The sequence below is a fragment of the Epinephelus lanceolatus genome, chromosome 12, assembly GCF_041903045.1.
Source record: "Epinephelus lanceolatus isolate andai-2023 chromosome 12, ASM4190304v1, whole genome shotgun sequence".
Classification (NCBI taxonomy): domain Eukaryota; kingdom Metazoa; phylum Chordata; class Actinopteri; order Perciformes; family Serranidae; genus Epinephelus; species Epinephelus lanceolatus.
The window spans coordinates 18126125-18146709 of NC_135745.1; the positions used below are offsets into that span (position 1 = coordinate 18126125).

At 40.6% G+C, this 20585-nt stretch overlaps 2 protein-coding genes across 5 annotated transcripts in view; one reads left to right on the forward strand and one right to left on the reverse strand.

The window, feature by feature from the left end:
- Positions 1–7262: 7262 nt before the first annotated feature.
- Positions 7263–14941, forward strand: gpr160 (G protein-coupled receptor 160). 4 transcript variants are annotated; one of them, XM_078173057.1, is made up of 3 exons: positions 7313–7383; positions 11254–11480; positions 11683–14941. In XM_078173057.1, exon 3 carries the CDS (start codon positions 11754–11756, stop codon positions 12657–12659), a length of 906 nt encoding a protein of 301 aa, XP_078029183.1. In that variant the 5' UTR covers positions 7313–7383; positions 11254–11480; positions 11683–11753; the 3' UTR covers positions 12660–14941. The 4 variants fall into 4 exon arrangements, with proteins under 4 accessions (XP_078029182.1, XP_078029184.1, XP_078029185.1 ...); XM_078173056.1 differs by lacking the exon at positions 11254–11480 and having other exon boundaries at positions 7263–7383; XM_078173058.1 differs by lacking the exon at positions 11254–11480 and having other exon boundaries at positions 7282–7390.
- A 48-nt stretch (positions 14942–14989) lies between these two features.
- The window catches only part of skila (SKI-like proto-oncogene a), a 35409-nt gene continuing 29813 nt past the window's right edge, over positions 14990–20585 (reverse strand). The window contains exon 8 of the mRNA XM_033650399.2: positions 14990–19560. Within this exon, the coding sequence (XP_033506290.2) occupies positions 19312–19560 (249 nt within the window). The 3' untranslated portion in view covers positions 14990–19311. The remainder of the gene's footprint in view (positions 19561–20585) is intronic.

A 20585-nucleotide genomic window follows, 5' to 3' on the forward strand; every position in this document is an offset into this window, starting at 1 on the left:
CATCCACACCATGAGCCAGAAGAAACGCAACACTTTTGTTTTTGCTCCCATTTTTCACAGATTTATGTTAGAATTTTTTTTCATACACTCAATAGATAGGCCTATTTGTTGAAATCAGTGTTAGTGAGCACCGCTCCTTTTCACAATAATCCATCCACCTGACAGGTGTGACATCTGAATATGCTGCTTAAACAGCATCATAACTACGCAGGTCTGCAATAAACAATAAAAGACCACTTCAAAATGTGCAGTTTAATTACACAACACAATGCCACAGATGTCACAAGTTTTTAGGGAGCGTACAATTGGCATGCTGACTCAAGACTCCAGGGATGTCCACCAGAGCTGTTGCCCGTGAAGTGAACACTCATTTCACCACCATAGGTTACCTCCAGGGCACAGTGTAGTGGTAAGCATTGTCGCCTCAAGAGGGTTTCTGGTTCAAAACCCGGGTTGTGGGAGCCCCTCTGTGCGGAGACTGCATGTCCCCCCCCCCCCCCCGGGTACTCCGGCATCCTCCCACAGTCCAAAGACATGCAAGTTAGGTGAAATGGTGACTCTAAATTGGTTGTAGGAGTGAATGTGAGTGTGAATGCTTGTCTGTCAGGCAACCTATCCAGGGTGTACCCCATAGACATATATACATAGACGCCGCATTGACTGCCGCTGCCCATTGGAGCCGACGTCCTCGCCGGCCGCCATCTTGGATGGGTCTCGCTTCGCCTCCACAGTGCATTCACTTCTATTGAGGAAGGAGCTGTATGCACAAGTAAAATAGAATAACTCACTGAATTTTCAACTGATTTTCACGCGGTTTGGTTTGTTACAAACGGCACACATGTAGTTATGATACAGGATGCTTTCGTACATTAAAAATGCGGGATTTCATGCTTTAATACTTTCTGCAGATAGCAACAGCATGTTATTTAGATCACAACACAGTTCTTTTATTCACCTCAACCCCAGAGTGGGATATATATATATATATATATATATATATATATATATATATATATAGGCTATATATATATGTATATATACTTACTTTTTTTCTTATCCTGACGGTTCAATGTATTGAGCCTGTTTTTATTTTATGTTACTGTATTTTATTATTATCACTATCATTCTCAATTTCTATTTCCCTTTTCAATCGACTGTTTTTATTGTTTTAAATTGTGTCTTGTTGCTTTTAATGTCTCTGTAAAGCACTTTAATTACCTTGTGTTGAATTGTGCTATACAAATAAACTTGCCTTGCCTTGCCTTGCCTTCCCTAGCACACCTTTGTGCACATATTCACTTTTCCACCAGCTGTGCTGCAAATATCCCCTGCTGCTCATCCTTCTGTATCTTTTTTTCAAATTATCTTGACCACAGTCCCATTTTCATAGTTATAATACCAATACCAAAATTAATTTCAGTGTTTATGTAAATACTGAAAATAACTTTACTAATCCCCGAAAAGAAAATTTCAAAGAAGTCTGTAAGATCATCTATTAAACAAAGAATTATTAAGTCTGATGGCTGTGGGTATAAAAGAGAGTGGGTGTGTGTGAGAAATAAACTCAATCAACAATAGAGCTTTTTCTTTATTAAAATATATTAATAAATTTATTAATATACTATGTTTTGTATTGTGTATATTGTGTTTATACAGTGTATATATATATGTGTGTGTATATCTATATCTATCTATAGCCTATATATATATATATATATATATATATCCATCCCACTCTGGGTTTGAGGTGAATAAAATAACTGTGTTGTGACCTAAATAACATGCTGTTGCTATCTGCAGAAAGTATTAAAGCATGAAATCCCGCATTTTTAATGTACGAAAGCATCCTGTATCATAACTATATGTGTGCCGTTTGTAACAAACCAAACCGCGTGAAAATCAGTTGAAAATTCAGCGAGTTATTCTATTTTACTTGTGCATACAGCTCCTTCCTCAATAGAAGTGAATGCACTGTGGAGGCGAAGCGAGACCCATCCAAGATGGCGACCGGCGAGGACGCGCTCAGGCAGTCGATGCGGCGTCTATGTATATACAGTCAGGTCCATAATTATTTGGACAATGATACAGTTGTCGTCATTTTGGCTCTGTACACCACCACAATGGGTTTTAAATGAAACAATGAATACCTGCTTAAAGTGCAGACTCTCAGCTTTCATTTAAGGCTTTTTTCAAAAATGTAGTATGAACCGTGTAGGAATGACAACCATTTCTTCACACAGTCCCCCAACTTTAAGGGCTCATAAGTATTTGGACAAACTAACATAATCATCAATTAAACAGTCAGTTTTAATACTTGGTTGCAAATCCTTTACAGTCAATGACTGCCTGAAGTGTTGGACACATAGACATCACCAGATGCTGGGTTTCTTCCCTGGTGATGCTCTGCCAGCCCTTTACTGCAGCCGTCTGCACTTCCTGCTTGTGTTTTGGGTGTTTTGCCCTCAATTTTGGCTTCAGCAAGAGAAACGCATGCTCAATTGGATTCAGGTCAGATGATATGACTTGGCCATTGCAGAACATTCCACTTCTTTGCCTTAAAAATGTCTTTGGTTGCTTTTGCAGTATGCTTCAGGTCAATGTCCAACTGCACTGAGAAGCATCGTCCAATGAGTTTTGAAGCATTTAGTTGAATCTGAGCAGATAATGGTGCCCCAAACACTTCAGCTTTCATCCTGCTGCTCTTGTCAGCAGTCACATCATCAATAAATACAAGAGAACCAGTTCCACTAGCAGCCATACATGGCCATGACATACCAGTACCTCCACCATGCTTCACTGATGAGGTGGTGTGCGTTGGATCATGAGCAGTTCCTTCCCTTCTTCCTTCTCTTGTCTTCCCATCATTCTGGTAGTTGATCTTTGTTTTATCTGTCCATAGTATGCTGTTCCACACCTGTACAGGCTTTTTAGATGGTTTTTGACAAACTCTAATCTGGCCTTCCATTTTTAAGGCTAACCAATGGTTTGCATCTTGTGATAAACCCTCTGTATTTATACTAGTGAAGTCTTGTCTTGCTGACAAGAGCAGCAGGTTGAAAGCTGAAGTGTTTGGGGCACCATTATCTGCTCAGATTCAACCAAATGCTTCAAAACTCATTAGACGATGCTTCACAGTGCAGATGGACAATGACCTGAAGCATACTGCAAAAGCAACCAAAGACATTTTTAAGGCAAAGAAGTGGAATGTTCTGCAATGGCCAAGTCATATCATCTGACCTGAATCCAATTGAGCATGCGTTTCTCTTGCTGAAGCCAAAACTGAAGGCAAAACACCCAAAACACAAGCAGGAAGTGCAGACGGCTGCAGTAAAGGGCTGGCAGAGCATCACCAGGGAAGAAACCCAGCATCTGATGATGCCTATGTGTCCAACACTTCAGGCAGTCATTGACTGTAAAGGATTTGCAACCAAGTATTAAAACTGACTGTTTAATTGATGATTATGTTAGTTTGTCCAAATACTTATGAGCCCTTAAAGTTGGGGGACTGTGTGAAGAAATGGTTGTCATTCCTACACGGTTCATACTACATTTTTGAAAAAAGCCTTAAATGAAAGCTGAGAGTCTGCACTTTAAGCAGGTATTCATTGTTTCATTTAAAACCCATTGTGGTGGTGTACAGAGCCAAAATGACGACAACTGTATCATTGTCCAAATAATTATGGACCTGACTGTATGTCTATGGTGTACCCCACCTCTCACCCAGTGTCAGTTGGAATAGGCTCCAGCCTGGCTGCTTGGCATAGCTGTCAAGTCTCCTGTTTTGGCCGGGAAACTACCGTATTTACCCCTCTTTCCCGCTGTCCTCCCGTATTAGTATTTTCCCGTAAATCTCCTGTATTATAATATAATTTAAAAAAAAAAAAAAACATTCCTCTGCCTCTCCAAACTGAATTCTGTCACTAGCCTCGCGAGAACTGCCACCTGCAGTAGCCTGGGTGGCAGTTGTCGCGAGGCTAGTGTCGACAGCGGGTCTGTCATGTAAAATCAACCACTCTGGCCCAACCCACAAATACACTCCTTCCAAAAACATGTTAAAGGATGCAAAGTCTGCAACAAATCTGTATAATAAATCATTAGTGAATGCCAGAGAGCCACATGAGTGAACATGAGAAAAGAAAATGTATAACGAAAAGAAAATGTAAATGTTTAACTTAAAGACAAGCAATGTGAAATGAACAGTAAATATGTGACTTGTATATAAACTGAAAATATGTAAAATAAATAAATAAATGTGCTTCATATACCCTTTTGTGTTTTCATTTAGGCTGTATTATAACAGGAATGTTGACAGCATTTCAATGTCAACAAAGGTAGGCCTATCAGATTCTGATCACCTAATTGTAGTTAGTAAGTAGTTGACAAGTGGTTATCTTAGATTTCCTGTACACCTGTCTTAAAATGTAAGGGATACTGGAGCTTGGTTGGGGTGGTGGGATGGCTTGCGGCGGGCGCCAGAAAATTTCCCTTATTTTCAAATCCAAAACTTGACAGGTAGGCTGCTTGGATGTACTGCCAAATTCACAGAAACGACATTTGAGATGTCTTATGGTAGTGAAATTAACATTCATTTAACAGGCAACAGCTATGGTGGACATATCTGCAGTCAGCATGCCAATGGTACGCTCCCTCAAAACTTGTGACATCTGTGGCATTGTGTAGTGTGTAGTGTTCTAAGTTTCAAAATAAACCAGACATTATACAATTAATTTTTTGAGACTCAGCTCATGATTAAAAAAATGTAATTTCAGAGCAGAGCTTGTTATGTGATTGCCTGTTGCCCTGCCTTTGGTGTAAATGAGTGAGTCATTCACATAGATTAACTGACTCTAACAGACTTCAAAGACTTCAAACATGCAAAAGAGCAGACCTCGGGCAGTCATGAGTAGATGAGCAGAAGTATGTAGTTTTGATTAGAAATCTGACAGCATGCCCGTCGGCCCTCTTAAGATTTTATTTGATGATATATGGACGGTGGTTTTCAAACTTTTTGTGCCCATGGAACACCAAGGGGCGAGCCAGCATCTCAAGGCAGACCTGTATTTACATCAGTGCATAACAGCTTCTATAACACGTGTTGTCACTCTTATCACAACATAAGACAATAAAAATAAGTAAAAAATAAGAGCTTTTGTCATACTGTCTACTGACAGTTTTTTTTTTCTCTTTACTTTTGGTGGTAGGTCATCTTTGCTGGTGTTCAGCACTTGCGTCAGATGAAAAACAAACAAACAGTTATAACTTACCTGTGAAGAGTTATTGCAATGCATGGATCAATATTATGCCAACAAAAACGCTGCTCCTACAGTCTTCATACACTCTCAAAGATCCAGACGATCTAAATACTGTAAAATTTTTATTCCAAACACATTATTACATCTGTATATCCACAAACTAACGCTGTATTGTTTCAAACATATCCCCCACATATTATCCATAATTTATTTCAGTTGTATGTAAATATACTCCTCGCTGTCAAAATGGTAGCTGAACTCTGACCTTTTGATTGACACCTCACTTGAGCCAACAGGAGCTTCGAGGCTGTTGCTACAGAGTGCTCCAGGGATGATGTTTTTCTGTAGGCCAGTGTGGAAGTTAGCACCGCTCTGGTTCCCTTGTTTTCTAGTGGATTCTGGATTGTTGCAGAAAATAAGCTCTGTGGCAACATTTATGATACTTAAGGTTTTGTCCATCAAGACAATCTTTACAAATGAACACTATTTATGATTTTTGAAGCCTAAATGCAATCACCAGAAGTAAATGCTAACATTGGGCTACAAACGAACCACATCATAGTCTCATGACTTTAACATCACCCCCACAACAAGACTGTAAAGCTGTGTTCAACACAATGACGTTCTGTAGTCTCATTTAGCCACTTGTTAGCAACCACCTTTTTTAAGACACATAAAAGCTTCAAAATTCACAAGTGCGGTATTTACTGATATGTTTAATGTCGTCAACGTAAAAGTCTCTTCAGCTTGTGTTAACCACGGACTTATTTCAGGTATCTAATCAAAAACCCACTGACTTCAAGATGAGGAAATCTGAAGTGGCAAAATACTAACTCACTTTTGGATTTTATAACTCATTTCTTTGGCACTCTATGGCCTCAACAGCCAAAGAGGGCCTCTGTTGACACAAAGGAAAGCCTCAGAACCAATCAGTAACCAGCGATCGCCCATTGCCTTATGGGTCTTGTGGTCAATGTCACTTCTCACCACCAGAAGAGTTTTTACTTTTTCTTCGCATCACAAACTGTCATAAATGTACAAAAATGGTAAGCAAATGGCTCCTGTGTTGCTCCAAGAAGGAACAAAAACAGTCTTTATCATCTAAAAGGTTTTCTAAAACTGTTTTATAGACAGTAAGCTCCTGAATAGACCTTTCTGTCTGTGTTGTTTTATTTTTCACGTATATTCACACATTCAGTTCATTGTTTTATGCTCTTTTTTTTAAATACGCCTGAAAAAATGTAGAAAATCTTGTGGAAAACGTTTATTTTCTGTGATATTGTTATCTACTTTTGAATTTGGGCTGGGTGAAGCTTGATGATATGTGTTTTTAAGCTAATAAGTCCCAGTTCAAGTCATCTGTGGCATCTTGTTTCAAGCAAATATTCAAGCAAAGATTAAAAAAAAGGAAATCTTATTGACAGAGGCACTCAAGGTGATTCTGACTGTAACTTCAGCATGACCTTTCAAATAACACCATGCATGTACAGGTACTAACAAGTTGAACAAGAACAGCTTTTCATTTACTCTAATTATGCCTTAGATCGGCACTGTGGATGAATTTAGGATATATTTCTTAAATAATTTAAAACAGTTTCCACCTTCACAGGTCATCACTGGTATTCAAATAGATTTTGACTGAGAGGAGGGAGCATGTCCCTGTGTGTGTCTTGTCGGGACAGGCAGTACACAATGTTTGAACTACTATTATTGTGCTTTAATTGACCTCTGTGAATACCCTGAGCCACACCTTGTTTGTACTTTGACCCGCATTACAGTTAACATGCTCCTCTGTGTGTAAAGTTGTTCTCTGTTGGGAAATCTCCACCTTCTCAGCTGCGCTCCATTAAAAGTCTTGCTGGAAATTAAAAACTCTGCTTTGTGCACTGAATGGTTGTTTAAACACATCTCCCTGTGTACATTTTTTAAAATCAGTTTAGTGTATAATGATTTGTAAACTTCCTTGTCCGGATGATGTTGCATATGTTGCCCAACTGCCTTCCCCTTTCTCCAACCACGCCTTTGAAACAAAAGCTCTTTGCTGGTACAGCTGCACTCAAACTGGATATTTAATAAGCTCAATAAGGGAACAGACATACAGTGCTGCATTTAACATCAGATGACTGCACAGGTAAAAGGTGTCTTTGCATGTGTTTGTTTTGAATATGCAAGTGTTGTGTTGTGTTGTCAAACTGAGAGAAATCTATCAGTGTCAAGATGACTGTGATCAGTTCATCTTCTAGTGCTTCTGTTAGACATATTCTTCATTCAAAAAAACAAAGTGCAATGAAAATGTGAAAAGTACCTGATAAATACATTTGTATTTTTTAAGCTCAGTTCTTGCTCTGATGAAGGCTCTGTCAATATTTGGTCCATGCCACTTCCTACTGAGGCCAACAGCTCTGCTCTGCTCTGCTTTTATCTGTATGTTGATATACAAAAAAAACATCAGAGAAAGAGGCACAGTGCGATACAGCTGTAGCATCAATCAAAAGGAAATTACAGATAAAGACGAGGAAAATTAGCATCCAGATTCTTCTGTTTGATACCCACACAGGTGAGAAGAAATGTGTCCTCAGGCTCTCAGTTATTGATTTCAGCAGAGAGGAATGCTAGTGTAGACGTCACTATGCTCCACATGCTCAAACTGAATGGATTTATTTTGTCAAAATGCTCACTAACAATCAAAAAAGTTCACTGGTGCAGAAAGAAACAATTTGTTCAATGTGGAAAAGGACACAGCGTGCTCTCAGTCAAAAGACTATCTTCTGCATCAGCATGGAATAAAAAAAATAATTCTAACATGTGAAGAACTTTTCTTTTTTTCTCAGTGTGTGGGCTTTTTTCTATGAAATAAATATAACATTTGGGAGAAAAAATAAGAACAGATTGAGAGCCCATTCTTCACCTTGGAAACAGGAAAATGATTAGTTGATTTTTTTCAACTGCTGTTTCCAAGGTGAAAAATGAAAGTGCTGAGAAAAAAAAGAAAAGTTTAACATCCACAGTATGACAACAGGGCAAACTCCATCTATGGAGGAAGATCATGTAATACGATCAAAAGCTCAGGAGTAGCTACTGAGTGGACTTCAGGGTGAGGTCATTTTTGTAAAGAAAAAATATGCAGACTTTTATATTTTTGCATCTTTTATTATGTCTTTGCCTAATAGTCCGACATCAGGACACTGTGTGTCAGAAAATACTGCTGTTCTCCTACAAAATCCAAAACCTGTGACTTAATTACAGCATGTCAACATCATCACTTCAGATCTTCTCTGAGTCTCATCAACCCTGAAACAATATCCCACAAGCAAAAGCAAATAATTTCCCAATGCAAATAACTGTAATATTCCTGTTATACAATATCCTACGACAGACTTGACAGAGTGTGACTGTGCTACAGAGTGTGAGCATACAGTGAGTTCATTGTTTTCCAGGTTATCACTATCACTGGGACAGTCTTAAAGTTTAACTCAGTTTAGACTGTGTAGCAGCTCTCAATATTCTGCTTGGGATTCAGCCTGTTTTACTGCGTCAGAGGTCAGTGCAGTTGTACATTAAACGACAGTTTAGAAAAGCAGAAGTGGAAAATTGCAGTTGTATAAGAAGAACCCACATCCTTTACTTCAGTTGAATATACCACACTGTGATGATACCTTAATACATGCAAAAGTCCTGCATTCAAAACCTTACTGAAGTAAATGTATGTGTTAATCAGCAAAATGTGCTGAACCTACTTAAAGTAAAAGTACTCATTGTGCAGTGTCTTTATCAGCTCAGGAGTACTGGTATTGTTTTCAGCTTTATGACAAAGCATTTTCCAGCTGATCCAACAAGGTTTTTAAATTATTTATTTATCTTTAAAAGAAGAAAACTGTCTCAACAGAGGAGCACCTAATTCTTAAGTTTATCACAAACATTCAAAATCAACACATCTGCAGATTCATGGTTTTTACCAGACAGGAGGGGGATGAAAGACTGGAATCTGAACGGCAACTAAAGCTGTCAGACAAATGTCATGCACTAAAATCTTGTGTACTTACATCCCACCACTGAAAAACAAAAGTAAACTTGAATGTTCTTCAAGTTCTTTCAGCAGCCTTGACCTCAAACGCCTCGATGAGATGCTCAAGTTTTCTGTTGTGCTAAATGGAAGAAGGGTTTAAATAAGGAAAAGAGGAGCCTGGTTACTATGGGACACTGTCTCCATGCAGACACAGGAAATGATTTGATAAGGTATGAGCGTGATTATGAGAACAAAAAAGTGTTTTTTTAATTTTTATTTTAGGTCTATTTCAGAAAACACTTTAAGCTGAAGAAAACTTGAAGATTCGTCAGAGAAGTCTTCGATTTTCTTTAAAAGCCCTGAAAACATTTCCTCAATCAGCGTCTGACTAAGGTCCTACATTAACCTGTATTTTCTGCCAAAGTTGGAACATTTTTTCTGTCTCACATGAAAGATTTCTGTTTTAAGAGTCTTTCTGAGCTGTCTTGTTCGATTGAAGTGGGCAGGGATCATTTGGAAATTTTACATTTAAGCTAAAATCTGATGAATGTCGGTGGTTTGTTTGCTAATGTTGCCTGTACCGCTGATTAAATCTGACTGGGGCGCGGCTCGTCACAATAATTATATATTTTAGGCGGGAAGAAATTCTTTGTAACAAAGGTCAACATGTCACAGGAGTCACAGGACTCTGTTTCTGATTGGCTGCAGGTTTCCTCTGGCTGCAGTTCATCACTTAAAGAGCAAAACTATCCCCAGCATTTAGTTTGGCTGCACTTTGCTGCAGAATCAAACAGCTACAGCTGGATGGATGGATCAAACAAACTCCAACTTTGACCCAGGGGACTGCTCTTCCTGTACCATGCAAAACCAAAAGTCAGTCGAATTAAGACCTACTAGCTAGGGGGAGCGTTGCTGTCTATGAAGCTGGGGGGAATTTAATGGAAGACCCACTCAGGCCGATGCAACAAAAAAGGAGAGTGAGGTCACACACACACACACACACACACACACACACACAAGAAAGACGCAAAACTAAAGATAAAGTGCAAGGTGAAAACACAGCAAACACTCAACCATGCAATGGGACTGTATACTTGGGGAGCAAGGCCCCAGCTAGGACAGGCCCAAAAAACCCTTAATGTAAATTCATTACCTTTACAGTCATGAAACAGGTCTAATCAGCTCTCACTTAAGGCACCACCTCACCTCTTTAAGACAGACATCAAACCCAGGGAATGTGCTGGCCGTCACGTGAAAATCTGACCCACAACACTGAAACATCAATGAATTTTACAAGCCACATGCAGGACACCAAAACAACAGCTTGAATGTACACTTCAACATAACTCACCACAGGAAGGACGAGCAGTGTCTTTGCAGCCGGAGGATTTGCATGGCGTACGTATAGAGTAGCATAAATGAGCTACACCTGGAGCCCATTCAAACCTAATCAGGCTCACTTAAAGCAGACTGACCTTTAACGTAGCCCAGCCAACCCTACTACATGTCAATCAGGAGAGACTTGTTTCTTACAGTAAATAGAATATTAACATGTGCACATAAGAATGAAAAATGTGGAAAGTCTTTGGCGACTAGACCCCGTAGAAATGGTATGATTTAAGGAGGGTGATGAATCCATAGTCGCATAGGGAACTTACGCTGAGCTTCACTAGTAACAACCATAATGTTTTTTTTTTTTTTGCCAAAACCTAACCGTGTACTTTTGTCCCTAAAACAAAGGGGTTTTTTTTTCCCCCTAAGTTAGGTTTATTTTGAAAAGACTGTATGCATTTAACAAGCTGACAACTGATGCTGGAGGGGTACCTAGAGCATCTTAGTTTGACCATGTGTCAGTATTTGACACAATATTTGATCTATTAACAATAGATCGCATGACAACTGTGATTAGACGATGCTCTATGGAGTGTTTAAGTGTCTTTCAGCTCTTTGTTTTGGTTTTACAGCTCACAAATCACTGCTTTGTCTCACTTTTAGTGATCTCATGGCGTCGTTTACAGCCACAGCAGGCAGTCCACTACTTGCTCAGCACCACAAGACGGACACAGTTAGCTAATATTTCCCTGAGCAGGTGGTAGAGACCAAAAACAGAGGTTAAAGAGAGTGAATATTGGACTTCTACTCGTCAGGTGACTGATAATGTTGCTTTGTAGCACCTGGATGTGTTACTTAACAAAAAGTTGCCTACAAGTTCACCCTAAAAGGTAATATGTCAATGTTGTGCTTACAACTTGTTTCTGCTGCCCCCAAGTGGCCAAAAAACCCCCAGTAATTTCAGGTTTAAGTTTGATTATTTGGTCATGAATATTTAATGTTACAGAGGAATACTTAATATTTGAAATGTAGTTTTTAAGTGGCTTGAAAATTTAAATTTTAAAATGTTTATATGCTGTCTCCCCCCCACAGCAGCAGAGCTTACATAATGACCGGCAGTAACTGCAGCACCTCTGGTTAAAACCTCTCCCAGTCTGCACGCCATGAATATCTCCATCTCCTCCATCCTGCTCAGTCTGGGAGGAAAATGTCTGCTCAACTGGAGCATGGTGTTTCTCCAGAGGAACCATATCTGCAAAAGTTTTCTTGGGGTTTTCAGTGTTTACCTTGCTGTTGCTGACACACTGCTAACCCTCTCTGTCACCACCTTTCACTTCCACGCTGATGGATACGTCCTCCTCCTGGGCTTCAAGCTGACCAGGTACCATGTATGTTTGCTGGTTCAAATCCTCGGACAAGTCTACAGTGCTCTGCAGTGGCCTGTTGTAGTCGTGGCCGGTTTGGACCATTACTTCACCATCAGTCAGAGGCTGCAACCTAACATCGCCAGGGCCAGATGGGTTGTTTGCTTATTTGTGACCTGCCTCCTGTGGTACCTCACTGCTCTCTACGTTTTCCTGTTGTCTGACTTCATTCCTGTCATGGAGGATGTGTCTTACAACCTGATACACCAATGCTGGGTCTTCCACACCTCTCAGATCCTGCAGGTTACAATTTTTCTCCTCCTGGCTCTGGGCTGTGCAGCATTGCATGCTGGGCGCAGCGCATGTTTATTAAAAAATCCTCCTCTGAGAGACCAAATTATAGACCACAGTAGAGCTCACTCCAGAAGAAGTGTTGTTCACCAAGCCCTGCGTATATTTCTGGACACATGGGCTTTATTCATGGCTATTTTTCTGGCTGTGCTCCTCCTGTTACCTGTGGGAATACCTGCATACCTGGGGCTGAACGTTGCCTGGCTCTGCTTCCTCAACAGCCTCCTGATAGCGTTCGTTTTATGTGCAGTCTGTCCAGCCTCGCAGCTCGTGCAGGGCCTGGCAACAGTTCCACTCGACAGCTTCTGTGAGTGGAGATTTAAATTTAGCCTGGCTGCAGAGGACAGAACATGACTGCACAAAGCAAACACCAACAGGACTCCAGTTAAAAGTGGAGTTAGATGCTGAGACCTCAATGTCTCGTAGGAGGAAGGTAATTGTAGCTCTACAGAAAAGTTGGGTAGCCAAGGTAGCAGCACGTCTTTGCCAATGGTAATGTGGATCTGTTGGTCAGTCCAATACTTTGGCCCGACAGAAATATCTCAGCAACTATTGGATGGATTACGATGAAGCTGGTAGAGACATTCATGTCATGGTACTTGGAGAATGTACCCTTTTGTCTTTGGTGATCCCATTTAGTGCCAAGAGCAGCCTGGTCCTCAGATGATAAATCGAATCCTTATGACTTTGGTCACTGACTTTTTATTTACCACCACCATGACAAACCAAACACTTGACTCGATATAGGACCATTCACATTATACATTACCATAGTCAGAATCCCCACTGATTTTATTCACATGAAACTGCTTTATTCAGAGTTTTTACTGGTTTTAATCAGTGGGTCAGTTTGTTTTGGAGAGGAAGAGACCTCTGTGGATAATTCAGCTCTTGGCTAAAACCTCCTGAACATCTGGATCTTCATTTATCAGAGAAAAAAGTTGAGCACAGGTGCTGGGCTAACAGACCGTCTCTGACATGCCAAACAACGTCACAGAAACACTGATTTGTGATGTGAAACTGCTTTATTCAGTGTTTTTACTGGTTTTAATCCCTGGGTCTATTTGTTTTAGGGAGGAAGAGACCTCTGTGGGTAATTTGGCTCCAGGGTAAACCCTCCTGAACAATGAACACTGAAGGAATTCTACCCAGGAGAAGTTTCAGCTGGTTGCAGTGTGCTACAGTATCTTCATGGCTAGATGCCACTAAATCCTCCTAAGTCTCACACACTTCTCCTTAACTCTGGCCTGCAAAATTATTTTATTTTTTCCCATTTTTATTTTCCACGGTACTTTTGATTTTGAAAAGCATTCAATTTTGTTAGCATGGCTGCAGAATCAGAGCATAAAAATGCCTTTGAAAATGTCATATTTAATATTTGTCACCAGTGGTGGTAGGTCATTAAATACATTTTCTCTCAGGTGCTCTTCCTAATTACAATTTTGAGGTATAATTTTTTTTTTTTTTTGGCTACTTAGGCTATTTCTACTCCACTTTATTTCAGAGGCAAATTTGGCACTTTTTATGATTTTTTTTTTTACTGCACTCCGTATATTTGATAACTTTAGTTACTTTACAGATTCAGATTACGGATACAAAATATAACCATGAAATAAATTATATCATTATATCAATGTGATTTTATCCCCAGGGAATAATTCACAAGCTGCCCAGCAGTATAAAAAGTAATATATAAATATTAAATATATTTGAATAAATAAAACAAATTTGCCCAGCCTTTACAAACTGCAATATTAAAGTCATGTTTACACATTAATTCATCAATAATCATCCAATAATTCAATAAAGGTTATTCTGAATTAAACCATTCTGCTATATGAGTATTTCTACATTTGACACTTGAAGTATATTTAATGCTGTTACATTTATACTTTTACTAAAGTTTTGAATGCAGGACTTTTACTTGTAACAGAGTATTTTTACACTTTTGTTTTCTAAACACCACTAGTCATATATTCAGGGCTGCCATTTTGACTATTTTATTTTCAATTCATCTGCCAAGTATTTAGACTTACATATTAATCATCAATGAAATGCTGTTATGTTCAAACAACTTACCTATCCTAAAAGAAAAAATGGGAAAAGCAGCTGGAGCAGGCAAATTTTTCCATGGAAAATTACTGAAATTACTCTTTTTTTTCTTGATCTACTAATCAGTTAATTCACCTGTTGTTTTATCTCTAAACATATTTATTTTTTTCAGGTAAGATGCCATTGTTTTGGAATTTCTACTCATGTCTATCTCAAGTGTGTGTGCACTACACTGACTTCACCATGTTCATCAGTGGTGTTGTGGTAGTTGATGAGGTGGGTGTACTGCTAGGTACATAGGTAGGTTACCGATGAGGAAGTGGGCATACTATCCTAGGCTATATATTACAATGGCTTTTTAGCTGATAGGTGGGTATACTGTAACTGGATAGAAAAAGTGGGTATACCCCGTATACCTGAGTATACCCTCCACTACACCACTGGTGTTCATACTGTGGTTGCCTTTAAATTACCTTTATTAGCTGTATGAAACTCACACTCAACAACATGCTGGTGTTAAAACCACATCAGCACCTCTTGTAGCTTACATGTGTGAATTCTAAGTCACTGAGGAAGTGATAAGGACAGACTCAATATCACAAGCAGATGAGAAAGGCGAAGGATGACTCTGGTTCGACACTACAGAACTTTACTTGAATTTGATCCAAGTTCATTGTCTATACAGGGTATATTTACAAGATCTGAAATCAGGGAAGGGCAAAAACAGAAAAAAAACAAACACTAGATACAACTGAGGTATTAGCTAAAAGCATTTACAGGTATGTACTTTACTAGTAAATATCAATGATGATAAACAGTTAGAGATGCAGTGTCTTCTGCTTAAAAAACATCTTTTTATATCACAACATGAGGTAGGAGAACAGTGTCTCGATTCATGCAAGAACAAAAGTCTCATCACACTGTAGTATTGGCAACGTAGTATGCAATGGTCAAACACAGACACTGTGTTTCATGTTTCAGAACAGCATTGAGGGGAAAAAAGGTTCTTTATAGCAAAGCCATGAATCTTTTCATCTCTTTTTTTCATCTATAGCAGGATGTGTATAAATTAAAACATGGTGCACCTATTCTTAGTAACCAGTGATCTGTGTGATCAACAATGCAGCCATACTTTCTATTTCTCCCACACTGGCATAGTATAATTACTGGCTGAAAATTATATATCCAACTACAAAGCATACCACCTGCAACAGTTCAAATGTCACCTTGGATTTGTTTACTACTTTTCCTCACACAGCCAGGAGGCAATGGGTATGTAAATCCTGTATTCAAATGTGTCCACATGGTCAAGCTCTGCTCGTTTCACCTTGCTTTCGTCTGTTGGGCAAATGTCACACCTGTAGAAATTCTGTACAAAGCATATCCAAGTTCTCATAACACTGCAAAATGCAAAAAGGCCCAGCAAACTGTGTTACAGGGGATTTTTCTCCCCTTTCATTTACATTTAGTCATTTTTTTTCATTATGGTGTACGATTAAAGAAGCTAAACAATGCCCCCTTGTGAATAAAATGCAAATTACACAAAGTAAATTAGGAGAAAACAGATTAGCTATCTGCTAATGGGATGAATTTAAAGATTTTTTCTTCATTTTTTTTTCCTGCTGAAGAGGTAATTAATTCAATAAAACTAATACTGATTATCTTTTGAGTGATGTTTACACTTCCAGACGAGGATAAATGATCAGTATCAGAAATCATAACGACACATCCAGAGCTACATGAGCACGTTTTTCTCTTTCCCTTTTCAAAGCTGCTGTGCTTCAGTCAGACGTGGGAGGCCAACACACACACACACACACACACACACACACACACACATGCGCACACACACACACACACACTTTCTCTTTTCCTCTCACAGACACACACACAATTTCCAAATCAAATTAGGCTACATGTTCTTCATAATCTGACTTTATATCTAGCCAACCTCTAAACCAATAATGGTATAAAACTTGCACATGTTCAATGTTCATGCATATGAGCCATCTCAATAGTTTGTGCGTTACGTGAGGGGGAAACATCTTCTTATCTTTTCTTCTTTTTTTTTTAACAATGAACAGATTGATAGATTGGCCCGGTGACACAAAACATAAGGGGCAGCAAAACATGCAAAAAATAATCATTTTTTGTTTCCATTTTTTTTTTCCAAAATGCATTTTTTTAAACAAATGTTTCATTTTCAATTTATCTCAGGGGGGAGGAGGGGGTTTAACAAAGAGGAAAAAGCTCATCACATTACACATTAAACAGTCCGTCAAGATGAAATCCACAAAAAAACAAATGCATCATTTCAGAAAAAGGGGGAAAGTGTGTAACAAAGTATTATTTTTCCTATTTTGCCTTTGTCCTGCATCACCATGTCTCAGTAAACCATGCGTTTCACTCCCCTACTTCGGCTCGACAAAAGCCGAGCTCTGATAACTTTTTTAAAAAAGAAAGCAAAAACATCTGAAGCCTTAGTTCTGGTCCAATTTATATAACCTTTTGAAGATTTTTCATATAAGAACAGTTAATATATTAATGACTACTGTATTTACAAAGTGAATATAAATCTTTAGTTAATACGTTAAATATTTTCTTTCATAATTTCAATAAAGGTTTAAATGGAACAGTAGAGTGTACATTTGCGGCGTGGGTTTGATTTTACTGGCTTGCACCTGCACCTGCTTTTATGACAATCAACAAACCACAACTGTACTCTGCCCGGTCTTTAAGGTCTGTCATTGTAAAGGGAAGCTGTGTAAGAAACTCTGGATTAAACAGGATGGAGCACAGTGGAATGTCTATCAATTTGCATTTTTTAGCAGATGCATAAAAAAAGCTCAGAGTTTAGCTGAGGCCGATCCCCTTCTCTTTTTAAACAATTATTTACACACACACCACACACTCGCTTACAGGGATCTCCTTAGTGGCAATAAAAAGCGCTTTTGCCTGGCAACCGACACAATAAAAGTCCTCTCTTCCTCTGGCTGGATGACTGCTCGCTCTCCTGGGCATCTACAAAACACTGCACACCCCCAGCTGATCTGGCACTGGAGATGGATGGACGGGTATGTGTGAGTGAGTGACGGTCGTTTTGTGGGAGAGGGCGAGGGAGGGAGGTTGTTGAGAGATGGAGGACGGGGGGGATCCTGTACAGTCTCACCCGAGGGCGGGCAGAGGCCCACAGACAACAACAGCTGCCCCCATTCTGACGGCACAAAACAAAAAGGGCTCCCTCTGTACCCCTGGCGTCTGGGCCACCCAGCCTGCCGCAGGGGGAGAGTGCAGCGGTCCCCCGAGCGCTCCCCTCAATCCTCGCCTCCCCTCTCTTCCTCTTCCTGCCCGGTGCTGTTTGTTCAGCCAGGCAGAATAACGTGAAGCAGGGGCCAGACCCGAGGCCCAAACCACCCCGGACTAACTGCTTTCACCTGCGACCCACATTCTTAGACGACGCTCTGACAAACAGGGTGGTGGATAAAAAACGTCAACTAACAATGAAGTCAAATGGTAGAAAAAGAGAAGCCCAGAAAACAGGGACAGGCTGGAGCTTTGATCATCTGCTGGGAACGCTGGGGCCATTGTTCTGCCTGAACACATTCGAGTGTGTGCGGGCATGCAGGGATGTTGCATGTATTATGGTAACACAGTACAGCTCCCGCACATGTGAGACTCGGCCTTTCTTCTTTCTTAGAAAAGCTACACCGGCTCAACCAGCCCCCGTGTCCAGACACATTCCTTTCCCAGGGGATTCTGGGGGAGGAGAGCGTGCTAAGTGCATAACACTGCTCGTGAGCTTCTTCATGCCAAGCCTGAAAAGAGCACAGTGTTTCCTGTCTAGCCTAAAGTGGGTGAAAACCACAGTGTTAAGGAGTTTCCCAGCAGAGGGCAATGGCGTTAGCGTACAGCGGTTGAAGGTGTGAAGGGGGGCAGAGGAGACACCGGGCAGCTGGTGGATCAACCGACACACTGTTTGGTCTATGACAGGAGAGTCCAGGTGCTGCCCAGCAGAGTGAAGAGGGACGCTAGTCTGTGTGAGGAGCAGCTGGGGTCCAGGCCAGACGATTTGCTAGCTAGCTACCTTGGGGGGGGGGGGGGTCATCACACTCAAAACACTCATTTCAAGTTCAGCGTCACTATTGGCATATTTTCATGAGGTTTTACGACATCTGCAAAATGTCTTTTTTTTGTACAGTAAAGGTCTTTCTCCTCCATATTGATTTGATGTTTTTTTAACATGATACACTTTTCTTTGTGTTTTATAAGGAGCAAAACAAAACAAACAAAAAAAACCCAATAATGTCCATGCAGTTTCCTGCAGTCGCTGGTACTTGAGCGTTTGGGCTGTACGTACAGAGAGAGACGGAGAAGGGGCATGCAACCAGGTGCCATTATATGTCCGAGGGCTCCGGCTGCTGTGCCAGGTAGTAGCATGAAGTGATGTCCGCGACGAGTCTGTGTATCTGAGCTGAAGTCTGAAATCTCCAAGTCATTAGCTCCAGAATCCAGAGAGAGCAAGGAGGGATGGGAGAGTAGGGTGACAATCGTAGGGTGGGGGGTGGGGGGAGGTGTAGGGGGAGCGGGGCAATAGTGATGGGTTGAGTTGGTCTCTACGTGACCAAACTCCCGTCTGTGAAGCAGCTGTTTGTTCAGTAAAAACTATAAATTAAATCAAACATACATGCCCAAAAAATCTTTAAATACTGTTTAAAGAGAGGAGAGGGGAGCAAAAGAAAGAATAAAAAAAACACAACATAAAACTTTTCTTTTAAGTGATGTTAAATTACAAAAACAAAGTCAGTCCTACACTGAAATAAAAGAGGGAGGGTGAGATGCACAACTTTCAAACAGCCTCCACTCTGCTTCAGGCTGATTTGTTTGTGTCTGTAGAGTTGGCGGGTGATGGGGAGAGGAATGAGGGGACGAGGGAGGTGCCTGAGGGGGGCGGCAGTTACTTTTGGCCAGCCGCTGGGACCTCTGAGAAGGAGGAGGGCGGGGAGTGGGCGTGAGGGGGTCCGGTTGAAGGGGTAAGGGGAGGAGAGGGGCTGCCTCCCACCGTGGCAGACTGGACCATCTGCTGCTTGAGCTGGGTGATTGTGCGCTCCAGCTTTTCCCGCGCCTCACGCTCCCTGCGCAGCTCCTCCTGCAGCTCCTGCCGGTCCGCCTCTGCCCGCTCCAGCCTCTGACGTAGCTCCGACAACTGGGAGGAGACAGAGAGACAGACATGAGGTCAACATATGTCTACAGCACCATTAGAAAACATTTAGTCTCACACTTTATCACATTTAACAACAATTTGTTATAAGTCATGGTGTGTAGACGTATTAAAATACTCCGTCAGACAACACAGAACTCCATGAAGATTTTCAGAGATTCTTTTTAATCGGAGCCCTTCTCTTCCTATCAGAAACATACACAAAACAGACACTCCATGCAACACTTAGACAAACAGATAGCAGCTGAAACTTGGTTAGCTAGTAGACTATCAAAACAGACAGATAAGCTATCTACTGCACTGTATTTTGTGACTGTCAAGATGTAGACAAATCCTGATTAGAGAGTTTAACCCTCATTGTTTGTTGCTCTTTCAGCCATCAGTGGTCACATTTTTTAACCTTCCGCTGCATTCACACCAAATCAGGCATTGAGGGGACTAGCTGCAGGGTTCTGAGGCAGTGTGGGAGTGTCAATGAAATATATTTAACAATGGAAAGAGACTTAATACTTGTTCCCATGGACTACAGGCCTCTATTGGTCTGATCACCAGTTATGTGATAGGCCACTGCAGCGTGACGTCGGGTTGAATTTCTCCAAAAATAGTTCTGTTTCAACTTTTATCAGCATCCCCTGTGGCCCCACCACCGCCGCCTAGATGCTCTACCCACAAATGGATGGGAGGACGGACATTTTCCCCACGACGCCTGATTTGGTGTGAATGCAGCCTTAACCTTATTCACTACAGCCTACTGTCTCGACCAATGTGCTGCTGCCAGCCAATGAGAGCCCTGATAGTAATCATGTGTGATTTTAACATCAATCAAAAAAAGATATAAAAAACACAGATTCTTACATCTAATGTGATTCCCTCCTGTGTTTTCACTGACTTTGGAAATGTGTGTAAAACTGGAAAATTCATTCCCACATTGTCTAGTTTCAGGCCAGCATTAATAATCTCATAGCTAGACAAACACATGCACACCCTCTTTCCTAACTAACTAACTGGCA